At 38.9% G+C, this 23,175-nt stretch overlaps 1 protein-coding gene across 1 annotated transcript; it reads right to left on the bottom strand.

Moving 5' to 3' along the window:
• Positions 1 to 2,351: 2,351 nt before the first annotated feature.
• Positions 2,352 to 22,351, bottom strand: ccnyl1 (cyclin Y-like 1). Its single transcript, XM_088083520.1, has 10 exons — positions 21,376 to 22,351; positions 16,845 to 16,919; positions 16,307 to 16,350; positions 14,402 to 14,502; positions 13,708 to 13,743; positions 13,558 to 13,609; positions 10,451 to 10,570; positions 8,864 to 9,030; positions 5,707 to 5,869; positions 2,352 to 5,058 (listed from the first exon to the last, which is right to left on the bottom strand). Exons 1-10 carry the CDS (start codon positions 21,536 to 21,538, stop codon positions 4,942 to 4,944), a joined length of 1,038 nt encoding a protein of 345 aa, XP_087939646.1. The 5' UTR covers positions 21,539 to 22,351; the 3' UTR covers positions 2,352 to 4,941.
• Positions 22,352 to 23,175: the final 824 nt, after the last annotated feature.

A 23,175-nucleotide genomic window follows, 5' to 3' on the forward strand; every position in this document is an offset into this window, starting at 1 on the left:
ATGTTAAATGAAATGTTAATAAAATTAATTAAGTAGACAAGCATGTCTGTTTTTAACTACTTCTGCACATTAAATACCTTTAAAATCACAATACATTATTATCTAAACAAACTCATACAATCATATTGCCTGATCTCATTTCAAACTGTATGAAAACCGGACTCTTCAGAGTCTTCAGATAAAAGCATCGGACTAATATTACCTCCGTTAGAGACACATTTGATGATACAAACAAAAACCGGTAACTCTGTAGTGTTCTGTTAAACTGAAACCTGAGCGCTAAATCTCTGGCTCAGGATGTAAACAAATAGCAGCAGCTGAAAACAACACATGAAGGGGCGTCCTCTGGCTCACCTGGTAGTGTGCGCCCCATTCGGCTTCTGCAGCGGCCCGGGTTCGAGTCCGACCTGTGGCCCTTTGCTGCGTGTCTCCGCTCCCTCTGTCTCACTTCAGCTGTCTTATAAATAAAGGGGAAAATGCCCCCCCTCCAAAAGAAATCCTAAAAAAAAAGAAAAAGAAAACCACATATAACAATGTTCCTCCACATTATAGTCATGTAGGTATTTAAACACAAACATTTCTTTTTTTTTTTGTTTTTTCTTTTATTGCGTGATGCAACACAAGACAGGTGAGAGACATGATGGGGACGACAATATGTGTGAGTCAAAAAAGTGCAAAATTGGACACGGTGGGAGAAGACAAGACCAATTACTCGAACTAGTAAAAACAAATTGGTACATTGTGTTGTGTGTTGAGGGTGTTGAAAGGCAATTTTGCGGTGTGTGTGTGTGTGTGTGTGTGTGTGTGTGTGTGTGTGTGTGTGTGTGTGTTGGAAGTAACTGGGATGGCAAAGTATATCAAAGATATAGAGTTTAAACTAAATACATACAACTAAATAACACAAACATTTCTGCACTTCTCGCTTATACTTCTGCACAGCAGCGGCTCCACAGTGTTTACGACCTGAATGCGTTTTAGTCAGTTCACGTCTGTCTAAGTGACCTCACCTGAAAACGCCCAGTTTAAACTGGTGCCATCTCCCAGTTAAGCCTCAATCTAGCCTCATCTCATCTAATCAAGGCTGTCTTTTGGGATTCTTTGACATGCAGCTAAACTAAGCTTGATAGTTATCCTGCCATGGAGCAGACTAGTTCAGCAGGTCATGTTACCATGGTTACTGAGCAGAGACTCACATGAGAAACATACATGGAAGAGAAAAAACATCGTTAACAACATCGTGCAGGATTCTCTGCTTCCTTCATCCTGAAGTTTTAAAATAACAAACAGAGGAGAGAAAGGCTGATACTTACAACTTATCCAGGAAGTTGTTGAGCTGAGGGGTGAAGCCACGCTGATCCGGACGCATCTTGTCATGTGGGGGGGGCAATTGCATCGTTTTGCATGGCAATATTTTATTAATACACAAATGCCAGGTATCAATTTAAAAGAAATACAAATATTGAGATTGCAAATTAAACTTTTGATAGGCTATTAGAATAAGAATAAATAAAATTAATTGCTTTTTTAAGAACAATAGACACATTTTTGCAATAAAATGACTGAAAACTTTATCATATTAGAAAAAACACATGCTGGTGAAGTTTTCCACTCTGGATATTTTTGCGGTTTTAAAAATGTAATAAAATGCAATATATTCTAATTTATATTATAACAATACTAAAGCCATCATATAATTTTATTGCAATTTTTTAAATGTGTTGTGATATTGTGATAATAATAATAATAATAATAATAATAATAATAATAATAATAATAATAATAATAATAATAATAATGGCTTAATCTGTTGGAAATAGCTGCCTTTTCTCCCCTGAAAGATAAAAGTTACCATTCACAAAAATGCATTCATCATGTTTCAGACCACGCACCCAAAGAAACCTGCAACTCAAGCTGGTTGTACTGATTAAAGCGAGCTGAACACTACTGGTGGCAATCTTTAAGAATTTTTTTTTTTTCCCCCAAACATGATTTCTTTTTTTTCCACTGTGATTACTTCCTACTTTAAGAGCACAGCATATTTGTAATGATCCATAATGTAAATAAATATTTTAATGATCTTTTATTGATATGACAGTAGTGTATAGAGGAAGATATATAGAGGAAGTTTCTCCATCCAATTAGTTCAGCCGTAAAGAACGAACAGCTCAGTCTTACCAAATTACTACAGCTGATCGTATTGTCGATTTTGACTTTTTTCTGCATCAAGACACAATCTTTCAAAAGAAAATCGAAACGCTTTTTAACAAAAAATGTTTTCCCCCTCACTCACATTCACAACCACAACACATCCTGATCACCAGCCATACAAAACAATGTCCAATTACAAAATATCTTTGTTACATGATTAGTGTTTATTTAAAATACTCCATCTGCAAATGTTTTTTTCTTTTATCAATTAAAAACAAGACAAATTTCACAGCTAAGTAGCCTACATAGTAAGCAAAAAGGAGGGGAGTATCCATCAGTCTCTGTTTCCCCTCGGTATCTATGTAGTTTGTTCGAGAGCTCTGCTCGGGGGCCGGGGACAAGCACGGGTTTGTAATGTGATGACGGGCTCTTTGAGGCGGGGTCAGGATGGCAGGATTTGAGGGACACAATACTGAGGGAGGACAGTGTGAACCCAACCTACACTTTGTTGACCTAACTGCTACATCCAGCCACTCGGTAGCAATACTGATCCAGAATCTGTAATCTCGCTCCTTTTTGACGACATAAAGTTTATGTGGAAAGTGAAACGGACCCCTGATTGGCACTCCTGAATCCCAAACAAATTATAACAAAAGGTTACTGCTTACTTCAGCCAACTCCTGCAGAATATTTATCGTTAAATACTTCAACATGCTGTGCGCTCCACCCAAATTCAATTATAGAGAACTTACTGAAATATAATCCAACACCACTGGAACAGTAAACACGTTTTTTTTTTTTTTTTTTTTTTTACACTCTCAAAATGAACTTTTGGTGTTAAATCTAATTTACAAAGAACAAATTTTGCATTTGATGTGACGGTCCTATTAAAAAAAAGGATGTATCTGGTAATGATCTTTATTTCCTTACTGTCAAAAAATCTCAACAAAAGACCAAAATCAACAATAATTGATCAGACTGTCAGATATTTTCCGTGTATTTAAAGTCTGAATTATCTTATTCCTCTGTGAGCTTTGTTAATATTCATACACTGTTAAAAACAAATCAATAAGCCACACCTTGTGTTGGGAACCGTACATACCTCTATGCGAGCGGTACCTACCGGACCAAACTGCAATGCAATTTCGGTGCCAGATTATGTGCGTAGTGAGCGTGCAAGTGAAACAGGTTAAAGTTAGGCTGTGGGGTCGGAGAACAGAGTATGAACTCATTGCAGTGCAATGTGCATACGGTTTAGGTTTTCTGTCAGCTACAAGTTTGCGTGTCTTGCTTGCCACCTGGTGATTAATGAAGTGGGGTTAACCCCGAAGTTCACGAGCAACAGCCTCACATTTGAACCTGACCAGGCTCACTTATCTTATTATTAGTAATAACAATCTCCAGGGCTGCCTCTTTAAAGCCAGAGACTTGAAACATTAGTCAGACATCCTCAGTCGAGCGCTCTTGACTTTAACAGCACTCTTTGCAGCTGCAGACATGCAGGCAGAGGCACGGAGGAGGAGAGCGACCGCACCATAACGTGAACAAGTGGTGAATTTACAGCTCACAGCAAATTAATCCGATACAGTCTCTGGCTTTTGGTTTATATTTAGCGTCTGTGAAAAATGTTGTTGCGCATTTGCATCTTTAGTGCTGTTAGGTTGTTTACTATATTACACAAATGCCACTTTCACACTGAAAGTCCCATAGTCAGTTCAGATTTTAAAGCTTTGGAGAGAAACAAAAAAGAAAGAAACATTGGATAAAGCACCGAAAAAATTAAATAATAGAGAAATATCTGGCTGTTGAGTCTCTTCCTGACTCAAATTTATTCTGCTGTTATTAGTACTGTAACCGTTATTTAGTATTAAACTAACCTGACTGAGTTAGGTTTTATTTTTATGTACTGTATGTCAATAGTGTTCTATTTATCTTTATATATTTAAGTATTATTAGTAAAACTGTTAAGAGTAAACATTTACTTCAATTTCAAGTTTAAATCGCTTTTGCAAAAAAAGCTGTTCTTTATGTTGTTAACCATATTTTTGTGCGCTATTGATGAACGCCTTTTTAAGGCTCCAATTAGGCACCAGAACCGTTTTCAAAGTGTCGTCTTAGCACCAGTACGCAAAAATAAAAAAACAACCAGCAAAATAGTTCCTTTTTCTCTTATTTGATCTAACCTGAATAAGTAAGGCTGTAGTTGTTTTTGCATTTTTATCTATTTTTATTTTTTCGGAGACCATATTCCTCCCATGCAATGAGCCCCTCACAGGATGGAATAAGCACCGCGCCCCTGAAGTAAAGAGCAGCTGTGTGTGATCACCACAAACACACAGCTGCACTTCTACTCCAATGTCTAAACACATTGTTGATTTTGGTCTTCTCATGAAATTTTGTGACAACTAAAAAAACAGAATAACACCAGGCTGCAAGGAGTAATTCAAATATTTTGGGGGATAAATTACATTTTTATGACGATACAAGGACGACCCCTCAGAGACAACTGCAGGAGAGTAAGTCCTACTTAACACTTTCTCCAGGAAATAAGGGACAAGTAAGAAATAAATAAGGAATTTATAAAACAATAGTTGCGTGGTTTTAGGTTAACACCTCAATTTCAAGTGTAATTTGACAATCACGCAGCTCGACAGCTGTTATCAAAGTTACCGTTTGCGGAGGTCATACAGTAGCATTTCCAACCTGAATCTGAGTCTGATGTGGAACCTGTGGGGAGGCTACGACTGTCCGGGGCGGTCTGTGGGTTTGGAAATGAGCGGGCAGCACTCTGGCCTATGACAGCACAGCGTTGGAGCGTCGTATACCTATCAGGTTGTCTGCACTGAAGGACCGTCTCATTGCTGCTCGACTCAGGTCCTTATACTTGTCTTCACAAAGTCTTGAAATGGCCTGGATGGAAAAACACAAACGCAGTTACAAAGATCCTCAAAGAAAAACACCAAAACGATCATTGTGCTTACATTAGAAGAGTGTGAATTCATAAGACACTTTGTCATTGTAGATACACAACAAAATATATTTGGTTAATCTCAGGCTGACAGCTGCACGCAAACACAATAAAACATTAAATAAAACCAAAGTTAAAACGTCAAGACAACATAAAAAAAGGTAAAACCACCAATAATGACAAGACTAACAAATATCTCAAAGCATATATAATAATAATAATAATAATAATAATACACAGTGTGTCCTACATGTCAATTAAAAAATAGCAGCAGTTGGTTAAAAGTGCATGATGTGGGTAAGTGTGTGTGGATCAGTGTGTGTGGATCAGTGTGTGCGTGTGTGTGTGTGTGTGGAGGACGGGGTGATGGAGGCTACAGCTCTGGGGAAGAAGCTGTTCCTCACTCTATTAGTCCGGGTTTTTATGGTTCTGTATGTCGTCCTTCATAGTTACAGGACAGACTGACCGAGGCCTGGATGAGCTGGGTCCCTGCTTGTGCTGCTAAACTTCAGAGAGGTGAATATTACAGGTGCATCATAGTGACACAGAAGACCAGAAGTTACTGATCAACGTCGCTTCTCGTCGCTCACCTCTAGTTTCTGGGCGCGTTGGTTGTTGAGAGGCTCCAGGGGGAAGTTGAGGTTGTTGTCATCAGCCAGCTGCCGCAGATCAAAGTAGTACTTGGCGTAGACACTGGCTGGCACGTTGATATTAAACTGGAGAAGTTCCAAGAAGTGGCGCTCCATCTCGTTCCTGGAGGGTGAAAAGAGGCCTGAGGGTTATTCCAGACGGCCAAAACTTCATACGGGAACTCGCTCCGATAGCTCTTCTCTGAAATGAACAGGGATGCTGGTCTCCTCTTACAGGTCGGGGGGGGGCAGGTTACACCGTGAACAGGTCGCCAGACTATCACAGGGCTGACACACAGACACAGACAACAATGCATTCTCACATTCACACTTCAGAGCAATTTAGAGTCACCAATTAACCTGAGTTTGCGCAATGTGACGGGTGTGACGAATAAAAAAGAGACACGATGACGTGTATAAATTTTGATCAGCTATTTGGGAGACTGTAAACTGTTGACAGCTATTCAACAGAAGCCAATATTTTTCTTCATCTGTGGTTACCGCTGACACGATTTTACGAAAGAAACCGACACACTGTGAAAGTCAGCAGGAACTCGGTCATTTATGCAATAAATCTGAAAACTGAACATGGAAGTGCTGATAGAGGAGGAATCACAGCTCTGCCACAGAGATCACACACACACACACACACACACACACACACACACACACACAGACAGACAGACACACACACACACACACACACACACACACACACACACACACACACACACACACACACACACACACACACACACACACACACACACACACACACACACACAAACACACACACACACACACACACACACACACACACACACACACACACACACACACACACACACACACACACACACACACACACACACACACACACACACACACACACACACACACACACACACACACACACACACACACACACACACACACACACACACACACACACACACACACACACACACACACAGCATCAGAGCTCATCCTTTTTCCAGACTACAACCTCCATCATCCTTCCTCCTCCTCCTCATCATCATCACAGTCATGAGAAAAGCTAAGGGAGGTGGTCGCCAAGGAGACCGCATCTAGGATGCTTTGTTGGTCAGCAAAGGTGGTGAGAGCGAGCGTGAGTGTGTGTGTGATGTCTGGTCTCCCGGGGCAACTAATGGAGTGGGCGAGAGCCGGGGCCATTATGTAGAAGCAGTGAGAGCACTTGAGACCCTCCCCTGCATTTCTCTCCGTCTGTCTCTCTGTTTCTCTCTCTACCCTTCTTCCCATCCCTCCATCCGGACGCGATCGCGCTCACAAAGACACTTCAATGGCAGCAATGAAAACAGAGCCGAGAGAGTGAGGGTCAGACGTATACGAGAGGAGAGAGAGAGTCACAGAGGGATAGGGGCTCACAGAAATGCAGGCAGTGCACGCACCTTTCCAAATCACAAAAAAACAAGGAGGCACTTTCAACCTCTCTTATACACACACAAACACACACACAGGAAAAGCAATTGTAGGAAATAAAGCCAGGGTGCTCCAAGTGCAGCCCCTGGCCTCTTCACCGGCTTATAGCCCGAGCGACCGCAGAGATGCTGCCGCAGCCTCCATCTATCTCTGCACGTCTCTTCTGTCTGCTTTAAGTGCATCTTTGTTGTTACATTTCTTTTATTATGAGGGAAAGCATGTAGTGCCTGAACCATCCTGTATTTGTTAGGAATCTCTTTTTTTTCCTTAAAAAATCTGGAGCTCAGACACACAAACACCCACAGCAACCAAATTTAGAGTTGAATTTGAAATATCAGCCATGATTCAACATTTTTATGTTTCAGTCAAAGCTGTAGTTGGTAACTTTTATAAAAAATATTTGTCATCTTTGATGTAACTGGAGCTACAGCAAATGTTCTCATTGTACAAACAGTTTACATGTTTCTCAAAACATTTTAGGCAAGAAATGAGTTTGGTTCATGTTTGATGAGTGCTGCCAGATTCAACAGTTTGATCACAGCTATTGAGCAGTGACTGACATGATTGACAGCTGTGGCAGATTTTAGCAAATGATATCAGCAGGAAGAGGAGGAGGGGCAAAAATACAACAGTTTTAGCGACGATGACATAAAGTTATTCAACTGTAGCTGAATCATGACTCATCCGTGTATTATTTCTATAACTTTCACACCCACTTCACCCTGTGACCTGCCAGCTTTGGAGAGGTGAGGGAGGAGCCGACATTTGAATTATTTTTTCCATACTGACAACTTTTTCTGTTAGTTTTCATGGAAACAACATCGAGTGCAACACTATGAATGTCTTCCAGGCACGATGTGCATTTCCTTGGATAGCGAACTCAACATATCTTACTCCTCTTACCTTCTCCTAATCAATCCATCATTGAAGGTTACTAGTACCAATATGGTTGTTAGCACTTTCCTGAATCGATTCTTGGTAAAAACAAAATGAACAATTAATCGCTAATTGAAAATATATATATATATAATAAATTTAAAAAAATGCTTATTTCAAACAATAGCAAAGGTATTTTTTCCTTAATCAAAGCTCAGATCAACGATTAATTTATTCATTCAATTAATCGATTAAATGTCATATATTCGATTAAATTCTTAATGATCTTTAATCAATCATTGATTAATTGATATCATCCCTACCCGCCAATCACAGGCACAGTTGGTGGGTCACAGCCTCACTATCCTAGGAAAGACAAAATTGCTTTGAGGAGAGACTATCGATAATAAAAACATTTGATTTCTGACATCTTTGGACGACACATCATACGAACTGATTGTGATGCAGAACTAGTATATATTTAATATATATATTATATTAATATATATTTTCCATAAAAGAGATTCTCTGTGTTTCTGAGAGACTTAGCGAAGGTCTAAAACCTCTGCACCACTTTGTTAAATACTACAGTCAAAAGGCTCATGCTACAATCGCTGCAACCTAAACTTAAATTGAAAATGAATCTAAATAAATAAATAAATAAATTTAAACATTGTTTTTAGTATTTTCTGCAGACGGCTCCACTCAGAGAAACTGTGAGTGAAACCACTTTTTGGGTTCACATCTCCCTCATTTTAATTGTGCATCTGTATAAACTCACATGTCCTCCACAGTGATGTCTTTTAGGATCTGGCAGTAGTCAACGTTCCACACAGCCTGGTCGTCCCAGACTTTGGAAGCCAACAGGATGGCTCCCAGGACGATTCGCTTCCAGTTGGCGGGGCAGATATCCAGCTCGGCGTAGGTCAGCAGGCGCTCCAAGTACACCTGATGCAAAAATAATGTTTAAAAGGTCAAATTTTAAATGGGAAGCTGTTGGATCCAAAATCACCTGCAGCTCACCTTGTTCGACTGGCTGGGTGGGAAGAGATGTGGGAGAAAAGTAGAAAACAGTTCTCGTCCAGAGCAGACACTCAAATTGTAGTAGTAGTAGTAGTATATTATCTGTCTAGTATATTATTATATTAACTGTCTACTGTCTGGATGGTGTTAATGTTTAAACTTATTTAACTGCATTTATACTGTCTTCTTTTGTCATGTGAGTGATCTATGTAAAAAGTTTAATATTGCTATTTCTGAAGTTTGAAGGAAAAACCAAATATCAAAATTGGGGGGAAAAAAGGGAACAGAAAAGGTTTTGGCAGCTAAATTCTTATAACTCACTTATTATTTCCTTATATGCTACCAGGGACAACATTCAGGTTAATGCTGGGTTATGGCACAGTATTACATACATGCAAATTTACCTGTGCATGTGTGTAATAGTAATACACACTAAACTATATGCATGTAACTGAACGCAACTCTATTTACCACCTAATTAATGCATCTAGTAAAACTGTAGTCGACTACTATAAACTATAGTCGCATTTTTTGGTCCTACATTTCTCATTAGAAAAAGCAAATAAAAACATCACACTTAACGTTACTAACATCTTGCTGATATTAATTGGGGCCGGCTTGCCATTTTGTAAACAGAATATTAATTTTACATCAGCACTGCAGCTTTTAGGACTGCCAGTCATGTTAAATTCAAAACAGCAAAGAAACCGTGACTGAAATTCATTTTGTTTTACATTGCTTTCTTATATTGTAACATTTTAAAACAAATGTGCTCAGTCTTTAACATCATGATATATGATGCTTTTTAAATAATCTGATGAGGAGACTGCACTGTGTGAACATAACACAGACACTCACCTGTCATCTGCGTTATTTGGGACAAATCAGTTTGTAGGACATTACTGCCCTCTGGTGAGCAGTTGACAGAAATACCTGGGCTAAGTATTTTTGTATAAAGTCTTCTACAACTTCACCATAAACTTTACCAAATGTAGTTTCAACTATAAGAACATTACAGACTAAAGCATCTTTATAAATGGTGTTAACTGATACAGGATTCAAAGGTACGTAACAATATATCACAGACTTCAGTGTCTGATTTGATTAAGACTGACTAGCTTTAAGTTTTTATTAAATTAAAATATTAATTAATAAAATAAATATTTAATTAATTTTTAGTTTTTTTTTTTTACACCTTAGTGCACTAAGAATTTCACTCTGGACTAACCCTTTATTAAACTCTCCACTGAGTCGCAGGAACCCAACAAAATCATCATTATTCTGATATCTCGGCGTACGCTGAATTAGATATGTGAACTGCAGCATCACAAAGAGACCAACTTACTAGAGTGACGATGGCACATTCTGCAGTGAGCTGTGCAGCGCTGAAGAGCGTCCTGACGAAGCGGTAGATCAGTTTGTGTTCTGGGTCGACATGAGCGTAGTCATCTGGCACTGGCTCTCTCTGTATGGGACAAAAAACACACGTCTGAGGGAACCAAGTATCATCATCTGTGCTGATCTGTCTCTTCATTCTTGCAAAGGAAAAAAACCAAAGGAAATGGACATAAGAAAACAGAAAAAGTCCAAGACCAGTCTGATACGATAAATCCATCTTTGCATAAAGCAAAATGTGATTTATAAGAAACAGACTGTATTTGGTGTTAAATCTGTGGGGGGGGTACTTTCTACCTGTACTTTCAGTCGGACTCAGAAGCAAGGGTTTGAAATAATGTATGTAAAAATCATGCTTATTTGGAAAGCTGCATGACGCTTGTTGTGCAGCTTGCCTCCGCAAATCTCTACATCTCAGGTGGTAAGTGCAATGCTAGCATGACCCGAAGAGTCATAATCAACATATTTATAGCAAATGAACCACTTTGAAACACAACAGAAATTTCCTGTAAGATAAGGACACAATCACGCTTGCTGAAAAGCAGACACTTAGCAGTAATGTTTGTTCATCTCAGTGTTATTTCTAAAAAGGCAGTTAGATTATCGTCATCACTGATATCAGTTTTGTCCCAAACTCTCCTCTTAGCTTGGAACGGCGCTCCAAAAACCCAGCAGTGAGGGAGAGATTGGACAAACTAAAACTGAACAGAAAACATTTATAAAGAGCACAAGGCATTTTTCTCCTTCTGTATTTTTCTTTTCAAACCTGTGAAACACATCTATTTTAATGATGCATGACCACTACTGTTCATGTTTTTTACTGTTTGCAAGATGTTATGGACAGAGTGTGAACATTTTGGCCACAGATGAAACCAAAAATCTGTGCAACTAAACATATTTATTGTTCATTGTGGTGTGCCAGACATTTCAGCAGTCAGCCTGTGTGTGTGAAAACACACCCTGCACTCCTCCCCGAGCAACATTACAACCTTTAAACATGCTGGTAATTCATAATGAGTAGAACAATTGATTGTTTTCTTGTAAAGAAAAATGCTGCAGTGCCTGTTACACCTGTCCTCGGCCCTGGAAGGACCAGCATGTCCTCCTCAAATGTCCTGTTTTCATCCAAAACCCAAAAGATATTCAGTGTTCTGTCACAGAGGACTTAAGAAACATTTTCTTTAATCACTCAAACTCCTAATTCAAATATCAGATAAGTTTTATGTTAATTCAGTGGTTGTAAAAAAAAATAGATTAATTGTTGCAGCTTTGTGAAGCATTTATAAAATAATTTACATGATATGTTAAGAAATTACCAATGTGTATGAGAAGTGGCAAAAAAATTAAAACTAAAAAACTTAAAAATGTATTATTGCAGGACCAAAAGGCATCAATGTAAAAGTTAGTTTGGAGCCCAGACTCAGGAGATTTGAATTTCAGAGAATGTCTGAAATCAAAAGAAAAAAGCTCACGCAGTATTTGGACTTAGACTGAGATGCTGGAGCTGAATCATTATAAACGGTGGAAAAAAGCACATCTGCACATTCAAATCCAAGCAAAGATCTACTGTGAAAGCTCTCAGTCAGGTGGAATCAGCAGTCTGAGGAGCCGAGGAAACATTACTTGATTATCCTTAATGCACAACACTTCTGCCAATCACCGAGTCTTTCGTAGGAAGACATCACGGGGATTTCAGTCTTTGGAAAAGTGACCACAAAATGAACACCGTGAAAGCAAAAAGCTTGCAAAGTAAACATGATTTTTGCATTGATCTGAGTGTGTAGATGTGCTTTTTTCACTGAGAATGTCTGAAAGGATGAAACTTTTTCACATATACATTTTATACATTTATTCAGGGGTGAGCCGTTGTACGAGATCTATGGCTGTTCCCAACTCAAAATAATGTCAGTCTGGCTGTTCAAAAAATATTCGACTATTCGCTCCATTCATTTCCAGGGTTTAAAAAGGGTTTGGCAGGACGTTCAGGGTGACAGCAGCGTTCACACAATAAACAAGCTAAGTAACAAAAACAAACAAAACGTGGTTCCTACAGCTTAAGGCAAGTCAGATTTAAGACTTTTTAAAACAAACAGAAAAACAAACACAAAAAAACATGTTTAAAAACCTATGTTAAGGACAATTTTGCCTAAATGTTTTGTAGCGACCGTTTGTCTGCAAAAATCAAACTTAAATCAAACAATCAAATGAAACTGACGCACCATGGGCATGTTGTACACACAGTCAAAAGAAGTCCAATGTCCATTTATGATTATTGCATTTTTCTTCATTTATTCATCCAAAGAACAAGCAAAACACAGGAACAAAGACATCATGGCTCCCGCTGCCTCTCTTGCTGTTAAAAAAACATTTTGCCCACTTGTGCTACCTACCTTCCTATATTTATAACAACAGGTGCCCACTTAAAACATATCAGTGCAGCAAAAAGGTTAGAAGTGGTTAGAACTGAGAAAAACCTGCCTTTTGTTGTCAAGTTTTCTTTCCGATTTTTTTAAATTTAAGAATAAAACAAAAAAGATGTTACTATTTATTTTAAGATTTTACACTGCAACTTCAGAAAAGAAGACTCATAAAATAATACTGACTGTATCTGAGCATCTTTAAGATTTTTGAAATACTGATTTAAAACATTTTAATACCAAATACGGCCTTATTTTTATATTAATGAATTCAATGCCTTTCAAGACTTTTTAAGGGGCCTGTGGGAACCCAAAATAAAACAGACCTGAAGAATCTCAGTCGACTGACTGATTATTCCAATCTGACTTTGAGGGGACAGCCCAAACCAGATCCCATCTCTTATCTTAACGTGGTCGTGGTTTTCCCGTCTTGGTTAGGCTCAAATTCAATATGCAGGTGAATACCAAAAAAAAAACCGAAAAACCTAATAAATGCTTAGACTCACTGACAGGTTGGAGAGATGCATTTAGTAAGAGATGACATGATGAATCAAAATAAACTTTGTGTTGATCCATCCTGCTGATGGGAGCCAAGTGATGAGACCAACAAAACTCACTGAGGAAATCTCATTATACTCACTGATAAGGGGTGCAACTTCTCATCAAAGATGTCCAGTGACCTGTCAGAGTCCCTAAAACACACACAATACATCTGTCAACACACTTTATATGCATATACCCGTTTTAGCAACATAATTTGCCACAAATGAAATGAAAAATGTGCACCTACCTGTTTTTTATGTGGTAGTATATTGCTAACGTCACACTGAGGAAGAGAGAAAATGATAGAAAAGAAAGTGTTGGTCAAAATGGCTCGATTATGTGTCAACTTTAAGACCTGATTTCATATAGACTACAAGGATAATGTTTAAGTCTTTATTAAGGAATGTTTTCTCTATCTTCCAAGAAGCATCTCTATATGAAGCGCTTATATTTGACTCATGTTTTATGAAAATCCTCCCCTTGTCATGTTATGTTGCTAATGTTGTGTTGTTGTATGTTTTCGTGCCCAGTTGGCACAAGTGTATTTGTTGCTAAAAGAAAATGAATAAAAAGTAAATAAAAACAAAAAAGAAAGTGTTGATTGTATTGCGTGTTTAACGCTTTGATAAAAACAATCTCAATGGGAGAATAATATGCTCTGCGTGTGTGAGAGACCATGTGGTGTGATAAAAGCATTTGCACACATTCAACAAGAGATAATCCTGATGAGTCGTTTCCCCAGATTCACTGAAACAATGTCATTACAGGGGACTGCCCGAAATTAGGCGTACGAGCATCTGTTTTAGTCACGCATCCATGAAGTATTAATTCAGGATTACCACACTGTGATGCAACAGGATTTTCTCATGTGAAATAAGCGACGTTTGGGCAACATGGCGTGGTGTGTTCGTGTTTTTCCCCGCGTGTGGAAATTCTCTCACCATTTGATTGTGCTTTTGAGGTTTGGCTGGCTGACCGTGTTGTCGTCTATGAAGATTGTGGAACAGGAGCTGTATTTCTTTGACAGTGGACCAGGAGAAACCTAGAGACAATGAAATCACACCATCAACAACCTGAACTGATCAGAAGACGGGGAAAGTCTTGACTGCTGCAGTTTCTGGTTCCACACTTCTGAATCGCTCCCCAAATCTCAAATCTTCATTCACGCTGCCAGCAAAGCAGATTAGTTTCTCAAGTCTGATTTTTAAGACCGACTGTCTGTACTGTTCTTTCTAAGTATCAATATCATCCAGACATCACCTGTCTATCTACATGGGTTACCGTGGAAACAACCTAGGCGTTAGAAACTACTCAGCTGTGCTGAAAAAGTGTCTTTCCAACATGGAAGCATGAGCACGAGTCCAGCATTTCTCCCTCCAAACAACAGCGTAGTTGAGTCGTGATGCTGAACTTCTGCTGCAGCAGACAGATTCTTCATGTCGTCCTAAACAGCACCGCGATAAAAGCAGCAGTCTTCTCAACACTTCCGTCACTCTGGGTTTGACCCTTGAGCTGTGACTCAACGAATGCAGCTAACGACACTGTGAGTGACACAATCTGTAAAAATCCAAAATTTCAAACATTTTTTTCTGTCCAAACTTTTTTTTTTTTAAATCAATCTGGATTAGGTGTGGGCATTTTAGGTAACATGAAGGGGTCGACAGATTATCAGCCTGAACAATTATCGAGGGCGATATTTGGCATTTTGCCAATTATCTGTATCTGCGTTTTATTTTACTGATCGTCAGTAAAATGAAAAAGTGAGCGTATGACAACACTGGGAAAGGCAAAACCTCAGGGAGCTAGTTTTATTTGTTCTTTTTTTATTTAAATGTTCACTGAACTTTATAAAACAAAGAGTTGCTGTGAACTTGCTGTATATGACGTTGAAAGTTTCAGTTTTGATTAAACATTTGCTGAACGCATTTAAACAAAGTTTTGTGTTGGAGTTTGTTATTTTCCAAATTCTCAAGTTTCAACAGAAATATTTTCATTTTGATTTTAAATGCATATCAATTCCAAATATTAGTTATCCGTCTCATTAACTACTAAAAATCTGCATCGGCTCTGAAAAACCAATAGCCATCGACCCCCAGTAACATGCATTAAATTATTATAAAGAACTTGCAAAAAAAAAAAAAAGAGTGTAAATTGGCAAACAACAGAAAAAAGTGAAATTTGAAATGAATTTATTGAACAATCGTGCTTCAATTAGCTGATTCAACCATAAATCCAAAGTTAATAATAATAAAAATAGGATAAATCAGCAAAGTTAATGTCACTGCTGTTAAATCTGCAGCAGTGAAGGACCGTCTCTGGAGTCCAGAGCTGCTCTCATCCCAAACGGTTCCCCGTCTGTCCGGTTAGCACAGGCCAACACATATCATCCAACACTGAGCCACAACGTGGTGAGTCCCAAAGGACTAACAGTGACACTGAAACAGCTCGAGCCTGTCGTTTAATCCAAAAAACAGATTTAGGCTGCCAGTCTGAACGTGGTCTGGTGTTATGCTCATTAACAGCTGTTTCCCCGGTCGGCGCAGCTGAGTTATGAGCAGCTACTTTTGTTGGTGAAACTGTCTCTCGTGTTGTTTCACGGGCTTTTACGCTGACATCAGTCTAACTCCAAATTAACACTGAATATTCTGGATTTGGTATAAACGTTGTTACAAAATTAAGATATTGAATTCAAACACAAACTATCTATTAACAGAAACAGCAAGTAAATAATGAAACTAAGTGCTTTTAAAAAACTCAACTCCAGGCCAGCAAGGACAAATCATCTTTGCACATATTATCAATTCAGCAGTCAGATTTATGATCAACACATAGATTTTGACACTTACATGACTGATATGATTTATGTGGTTGCTTTTCCTCTTGTCTCGCACTGTAATAGAAAGAGAAACACTCAACAAACGAAAGCCAGAAGCAGGAATGAGCGTTCAGAGCAGCACTGCACTGCAGCTTGTGGAAAATTAAATGCAACATTACACCTGATATGTTTTGGTGATTGTTTACTTGCAGCTAATAAACATCTACAGCAGTCTGAGTGCAGGAAAGACCTGTTTTAATCAGTTATTGACTTTATTGTTCGAGATGCTTGTGGCTTCAGCGGGTGTGTGATGCACTCCCACTTTAATGAAGCTCTACGATGAATAAGAAAGAACATTTTAACAACGGTAGCTGGACCTGCAGCAACAGGAACTGTGATTAATATTACACAGTCGTAAAAATATTGAAACGTACAGAATTAACACCTCAAGCACCGAAGACATGCTGGTCTGTGTTTCAGGAGAGTGTGTTTGCTCTTCAAAGGATCTCAGTGCAGACAGTTGATGTGAATCATTGCTGTGTGTGTGCCGTCATGTGCGGATTGCTCACCGTCTGTCTGGGACTTGCTAAGGAAGATGGTGCTCGCCCGGGCGTGGTCAGACGGGTTGGACTCCAAAGCCAGCTCTGAGAAAACAACAAGTGTACACAAGAGCTTTATAATGATAATCCGTCAACAAAAGGCCCCTTGTGCGCTGCTCAGCTCTCACTTGTGGTTTGTGATAAAACCGAAGCAGAGAACAGGAAGCCATTAGCTGACGCATCGATCAAACGCGCTGATATTAGCACGCAGTGTAATTCTGTTAATTGTTTTCATCCACCACAAAGAAATAATGCAACACAAGTCTGTGGATTTATCGCACAACGAAAAGCCTAAGAGACGAGCAGGAAGTGAAGGTGGCTGCAGTGCAGATCTGGCAGAGCTTCAGCAGGGAAGAAAAGACTTGTCTGATTGTGTCTGCAGACCACGAGAGATTAAACAAGACTTAAGATAAAGAAATGTTAACTCTTGAATGTGCATAAAAATGTTACAATTTTTCATAGTCCACTGTCTGTTGTAAGTCAGGATTTCACCCTCATGACGACTATTTTGTTTTGCCTGAACACCAGTTTGTTCCTATAACTGTACACTGAATTTCTAGCACAGACACGTATGATTTTAATATCAATATCCCAGTAAAAACACTGAATAGAGAAGTTAAAAATCAGTGTTTTTTGGACGCTGCTCGTCACAAAGGGGCTGAGAACTACGGCGGCTGTCACGAAAACGAGAATGGCTGCATCTACAGCCAGTGTTTGGTTTGTCCGTTCTGGGCTACTGTAGAAAACATGGCTGTGAAATCTCCCAGGATCAGGAGCCACTTCCTGCTTAGATATAAATGGCTCATTTAAAGGAAACAAAAACACAACAGTAATTATTTCCATTTGATTACACACTAAAGAAAACATACCTATTGTAACATACTCCATTTCTGCCAATAAACCCCCCGAAATCCTACACACTGGACCTTTAAGGCTTTTTATTCTTACAAATGTGTGGAAAAAATGACATTATACAGCCAACTATTTACAGTATAATAAGTTTACATCTAAATTAATTGGTAGCTGTTGCAGCAGGCGGACTTCTTGTGTGGACATTAAGATATTTTACAGACACAACTTTACATTCAAGCAATGCAACCACAAAGACAGCACTGCTCTGCACACAAGCACGACTTAGAGAATTGTGTTTTTTAAATCTAAATCCGTGCAGACGGCACGTTACATAAAAGACAAGGGATTAGGCGATGGCAGCATTTGTGAAGTGAGGACAGCAAGAGGAGACATGAGGAATGTAGGAAGGACTGTTGGACAGATTCTGACCCTCACCCCGCCAACAGCTGCTCTCGTCGAACCGCACTCATGCTCTGCCGTCCACAACAACACGAGTGGGATGAACTGTGCGCATGTCTGGGGGTGAATGAGAAGTGGCGACACTAGGACTTAAAGTACAAAAGTGTGCTCGGGCTACATCACAGAGAAATATCTGAGATGCTTTCCCGATCGGGGGCCTGTATCCCAGCATGTGATCACAGCATGAGCAGAAAAACTGTGAGGGGGGACTGTTTGAACACGCGGCCCTTTTGCTAACCTTAAACTTTGTCTCTGTAACAGAGAGCACTGTGATGTTAAGTTAATGTCACTGAGTAGCACAGTACAAGACGCAGTTTGTGCACAAGTACACACGGGGTTCCTTTAGCTTAAAGAAAGGTTGATTTAAGATGTTTTTTAAGTAAGCAAATTGGGATTAAGTTTGAGACCAATTTTATAATAACCAAAATTGAAGAAAGCCCATTTTATTTTGCCCGAATGTTTATTGTAACATACAACATGACTTGCTTTGTCCAGTTAAAAAAGTTAGGTTATCTATATCAAATGTAGGAAAAAGGACCCTTTTAAGAGCGGAACAAATGGAAGCCAATGAAAATATTAAATTATCATAACGGTAATTTTTTGGTCTATCAACAGAAGTGGGCATATCAGGCATTTCTGGCCTGTTTTCTGGACAATTTTGTGATTCTCAATCTGCGTGTGAGATTCCACTACCTGGATTCCCACCAGAAGTTATGAATTATTTTGAGTTTTTACAACGCAACGTCAGAAAAAAGAGATTCAATAAATCCAACTTCCAACATCTGAGCAGTTTCAAGACTTTTGAAAGATTAATTTAAGCCAATTTATTACCAACTAATGCCTTGTTTTTAATTTAATGAATCAAATACGGGAATGGGAACCCTGACATACGCTTACAAAAAAAATCATGCTTGTTCTGGTTAAGGTACAATATCCCTCTATTTCTATATTATTTCTCTAACGCATAGGTGTAGATTTTGAGTAGGAGACACAGGGAACATCCCACTCTCAACATTTGTAAAATGTGCATTTGTCCCCCAAAATATCAATGTGACCGAGGCAGATGACTTTTATTTTGACAAAACTAATTGCATAAAAATTCACCAGAATACAGGAATTCAATTGTTAAATGCTAAAAATATTTTGCCTGAGGACTCCCCAAAGCTCCCATTTCATATGTGCCCCCCCCAGTGTTAGAGCTCTTGCTCACCCCAATCAATAATAAACCATGGAGAAATTACTGAGGGTGGTAATTGACATTAATGCTGCAGGGCTTGTTTTTATTGCCAATCTCTGAGTGGTTAAAGTGGCGCCAAGAAGATGCGGGATTTGTTTTCATTGTTAATGTCTGACTTGGTAATGTGATGCCAGTGTGATCAACATGATGCAGTGTCCGCTGCATACTACACGCTGCAAAGAACGCCTTCGCCATTATATCATAATCATCAGTGCACTGCTGGCTCGGGGACTGCAATAAATCTTGCAGCTTGATAATAACTACAGTCTGTGTGCTTATCTCCCTGCAGCTGTTAAAGAGTAAACACCACCTTAATTAAGAATTCCAATATGTTATTTCCATGATCACGGAAAGATCAATCAATTTTTGGGAACAAAAGCCAGAAACCAGAGAAGGAAGTCTCAAATTTGTGACGTTATTGGGTATAAAGACTGGAGTTGCTAGACCACGAATGGGAAGATTTTGTGGACCAACATAATGTTTTTTTTTCATACCAGAATCAGCTTTATTTATTATAATATTGTTGTGAATATTTCATTGTCTATGGAGCAGCTCCACTTTATACCTTATGACATCACAAATTTGAGTTTCAATACTCTTGTTAGTGGATTTGGGAGAAAGTTGTTAATGTTTACTCATATTTTTGGACTGTCTTTGACCAAAGGAATAACATGTATGAATTTTTAAAATGGGCCTAGTTCACTTTTAACGGGGAACACCACCTAAATTAAGAATTACAATATGTTGTATAAATGGCCTAAACAAGTGAAATCAGTAGTAGAACAACATGAGCTACTCTCTCTCAGAGCCAGAAAACCAAAGCAGTCTCAAACTTGCAATGTCATCTGGTATAAAGCTTCTAGACTGTGACTGGGAGCCTGATTTTATCTTTTTATATCCAAATCATATTAATTCTATTGTAGTGCTCTAAGTTATGAAACAGAAAATGTACCCAAATGCTCAGAACATCCCCCTAGGCGCTTTCAGTGTCATGTGTAACATCTTTCCCAAATCATTATCTACAGAGCAGCTCCAGGCTTTTTATCCTATGAAAGGCACGTCTTTAGTCCGGCCCTCAACCCAAACTTAAATCTCAAAAATGCAATATGTGTGGCCCACCACATAATATTGGTTAAACTAGTGGGACCATTTCACATTGTTTTCTTTCACCTCACAATGGCAGGACTATCATACAGTTTGTAGACATGCATCAAGTAGGAATTATGCAGGCAGACCGATGTGTTTTCATAAATTACATAAATGGCAAACTCGGTTACGGGACAGCAGACATGTTCACAGCAAAGAGGTGTAAACTCTTTCAGGAGCGGTGAGAAACTTTTTCGGTGAATGATGAAACACTTGCGTTTGTCTTATGTATGTCAACTTTTTTTTTAGATAACCAATTTGAGGCGAAAAGCAGCTGGGTACCTGTATTTTTTTTAATTTATTTATTTATTTATTTATTTTTTTACATGATCTAATCTGGCCCCAATTCAATAAACTTGGACACCCCTATCACATCGCAATTTTTAGTTTCAGCACTTTTGTTTGGGGATTTGGGAGAAATCTGTTAATGTTTACTAATAGTTTGGGACCATCTTAGACCATAGGAATGACATTTTTAATTTTGAAAATGGGTGTAGTTGCCCTTTAAGTTGTTGCATGATATTACACTAATGACTGACATTCTTTGTGTGTCAATAATTGAACAGGGGCCCTTTATAATACTGATACAAATAACATGGTGTGTGTACATATGCAGTGGATATTTGCCAACTCGGCCATCAAAGTCATTCTTAAAGTCATGCAAATAAGCTCCTTCACTTTGGCAGTGACAAGATTAAGATGAGCCTCCCTATGAACAAACAACATGGGTGGGACACTTAATGGGCTCAAACACAGAAAAGGTAAAGTTCAAACATCACATGTGTTGGGAATCGGGCAGATACATACCATCAGGGACCTCTCTGTCGCTTATGTGCTGCAGGTAGGGCACGGTGTTATCATCGCTCACTTCGGTGCTGGTCTGGAACTCCTCCAGCCGCTCCGCCGGTTGTCTCGACGGTAGTTTGGGGCTCGACTCGGGGGAGACGCAGCATGACACCGTATTCCCCATTCCGTAAGCTTCACACTATCGCAGCCAAGTCCAAGCAGTGCAAATATTCGTGGCTAGCTAAAGTTAGCTTTCCCCAGCTTCATAAACATTACCGGGCTTTGTCAGTATTAGCACAACACTATCTTTGCGTGCTAAATCGCCGCTGTCCACCAACTCCCTGGAATCGCATTCCTGTCCATCCGAGGGTATGAAGTGTAACAGCCAAACAAGAGTTAGCCACACAGGCTCACCCCGATGCACCAAATCTGTGTCGTCTCATGTAATGTTCGACGTGTTCTTGTAATAAAAGCAAGCACTTGTTAGTTAAATGCACCCGGTCGCCAATTCATTCATTCATTCATTCAACCTGCTTGAGTTTCGCTGCTAGGTAGCTAACTAGCATTGTAGCATGCTAGCTAACTAGTTAGCGTGCAACTTTTTTACTACTCCACATTAATCACACTTTTGACTGTCGTGTAAACACAATTGACTCTATAAAATAAACGACTTAAAACCGCCAAATTCTGGTAAACACATTTCGCGACACTTTCCAAACAATCCCGTAGATGTCTTCTTGCACTCGCACCGGTGTGTAGCCAAAGCGAGCCCGAGGCTTCTGCGGCCTCCAAAGGAAATGCAGATAAAGAGAGGAAAATCCAACACTTTAGGCGAAATTTTCTCAAAGAAGTCAGGTTGACTACGCGTTATTCCGGTTTCTCATAAGTCAACCGAGTCTGTAGTTTATCCGGAGTCCCCAAATAGTTTCCCCACCCGGTCAGATTTGTGCTGGATGATGCGTTACTCCCCGCCACCGCCGCCATCTGTTGCCGGAGCTCACATACGGCATTACTTGGCACAGAAATGATGTAGCCCCGCCCACTTGGGAATTCCTTTCACTCCCATTGGCTGAGAAATCAAAATAAAAATCTTTTGGAGCCGCTCATTGGCTGATAGAGCTGTCCGTTGGAGACGATTTAAACCGATGAACTGTATTTACAACGCTACTATTTTTGTATCGTCACCGACCCACACCCTTTTTTGACAGTGAAAACTGAGGCCCGTCTTCTATTGCACGGTCGACCTGTCAATCAACACACCCCTCCCCATTCATGCAATATGAAATATAAGTTTTTAAGGTTTGTTTTAAGGGGAAATATTGGATTTTCTAAGAAAACACACAAATACATTACACTGACACATAAGTAACATGGTGCTTTGCAAAAAATAAATCATAAAATTAATTTATAAATAAAAATGTTACGCTATGGAAGAAAATTAGAGACATAAATATTTGAATTTTTAAGGCCACTGAATTCTGAATTCAGTGAATTATATATATATAATTAATATAATATATATTATATATTTGCATTTTAAAAATGTATATTTTAAACACATTTTTTTGCAGTCTTAATAATTTCACATCCAAAACTTCAAGTATCATCAATAAAATAAAAATTTGATCAAAATTTAAATTCACAACCTGAATCTATTTCAATTGTTGATATTTTATTTATTTTGTTCAAATTTCTAAAACAATTTTTGGATATGAGTTTTTGTACATTAAAAAACATATAATTCATAACAATAAATAAATTAAACAAATTCAGTGGTGTTTAAATTTCAAATTTCAAGTACTGTTGAAATTCAAATACTTA

Source organism: Plectropomus leopardus, chromosome 10, assembly GCF_026936395.1.
Source record: "Plectropomus leopardus strain MGB_pleo_1.0 chromosome 10, ASM2693639v1, whole genome shotgun sequence".
Taxonomy (NCBI): Eukaryota; Metazoa; Chordata; class Actinopteri; order Perciformes; family Serranidae; genus Plectropomus; species Plectropomus leopardus.

Excerpts from the sequence above, each read along its gene's own strand:
- ccnyl1 (XM_088083520.1), bottom strand. The coding sequence starts at position 21,538 with ATGGGGAATACGGTGTCATGCTGCGTCTCCCCCGAGTCGAGCCCCAAA. Across the intron at positions 10,571-13,557 it reads AGAAGTTGCACCCCTTATCA|AGAGAGCCAGTGCCAGATGA; the intron begins GTGAGTATAATG and ends TGTCCCATACAG. Across the intron at positions 5,870-8,863 it reads GACATCACTGTGGAGGACAT|GAACGAGATGGAGCGCCACT; the intron begins GTGAGTTTATAC and ends TTCACCCTCCAG.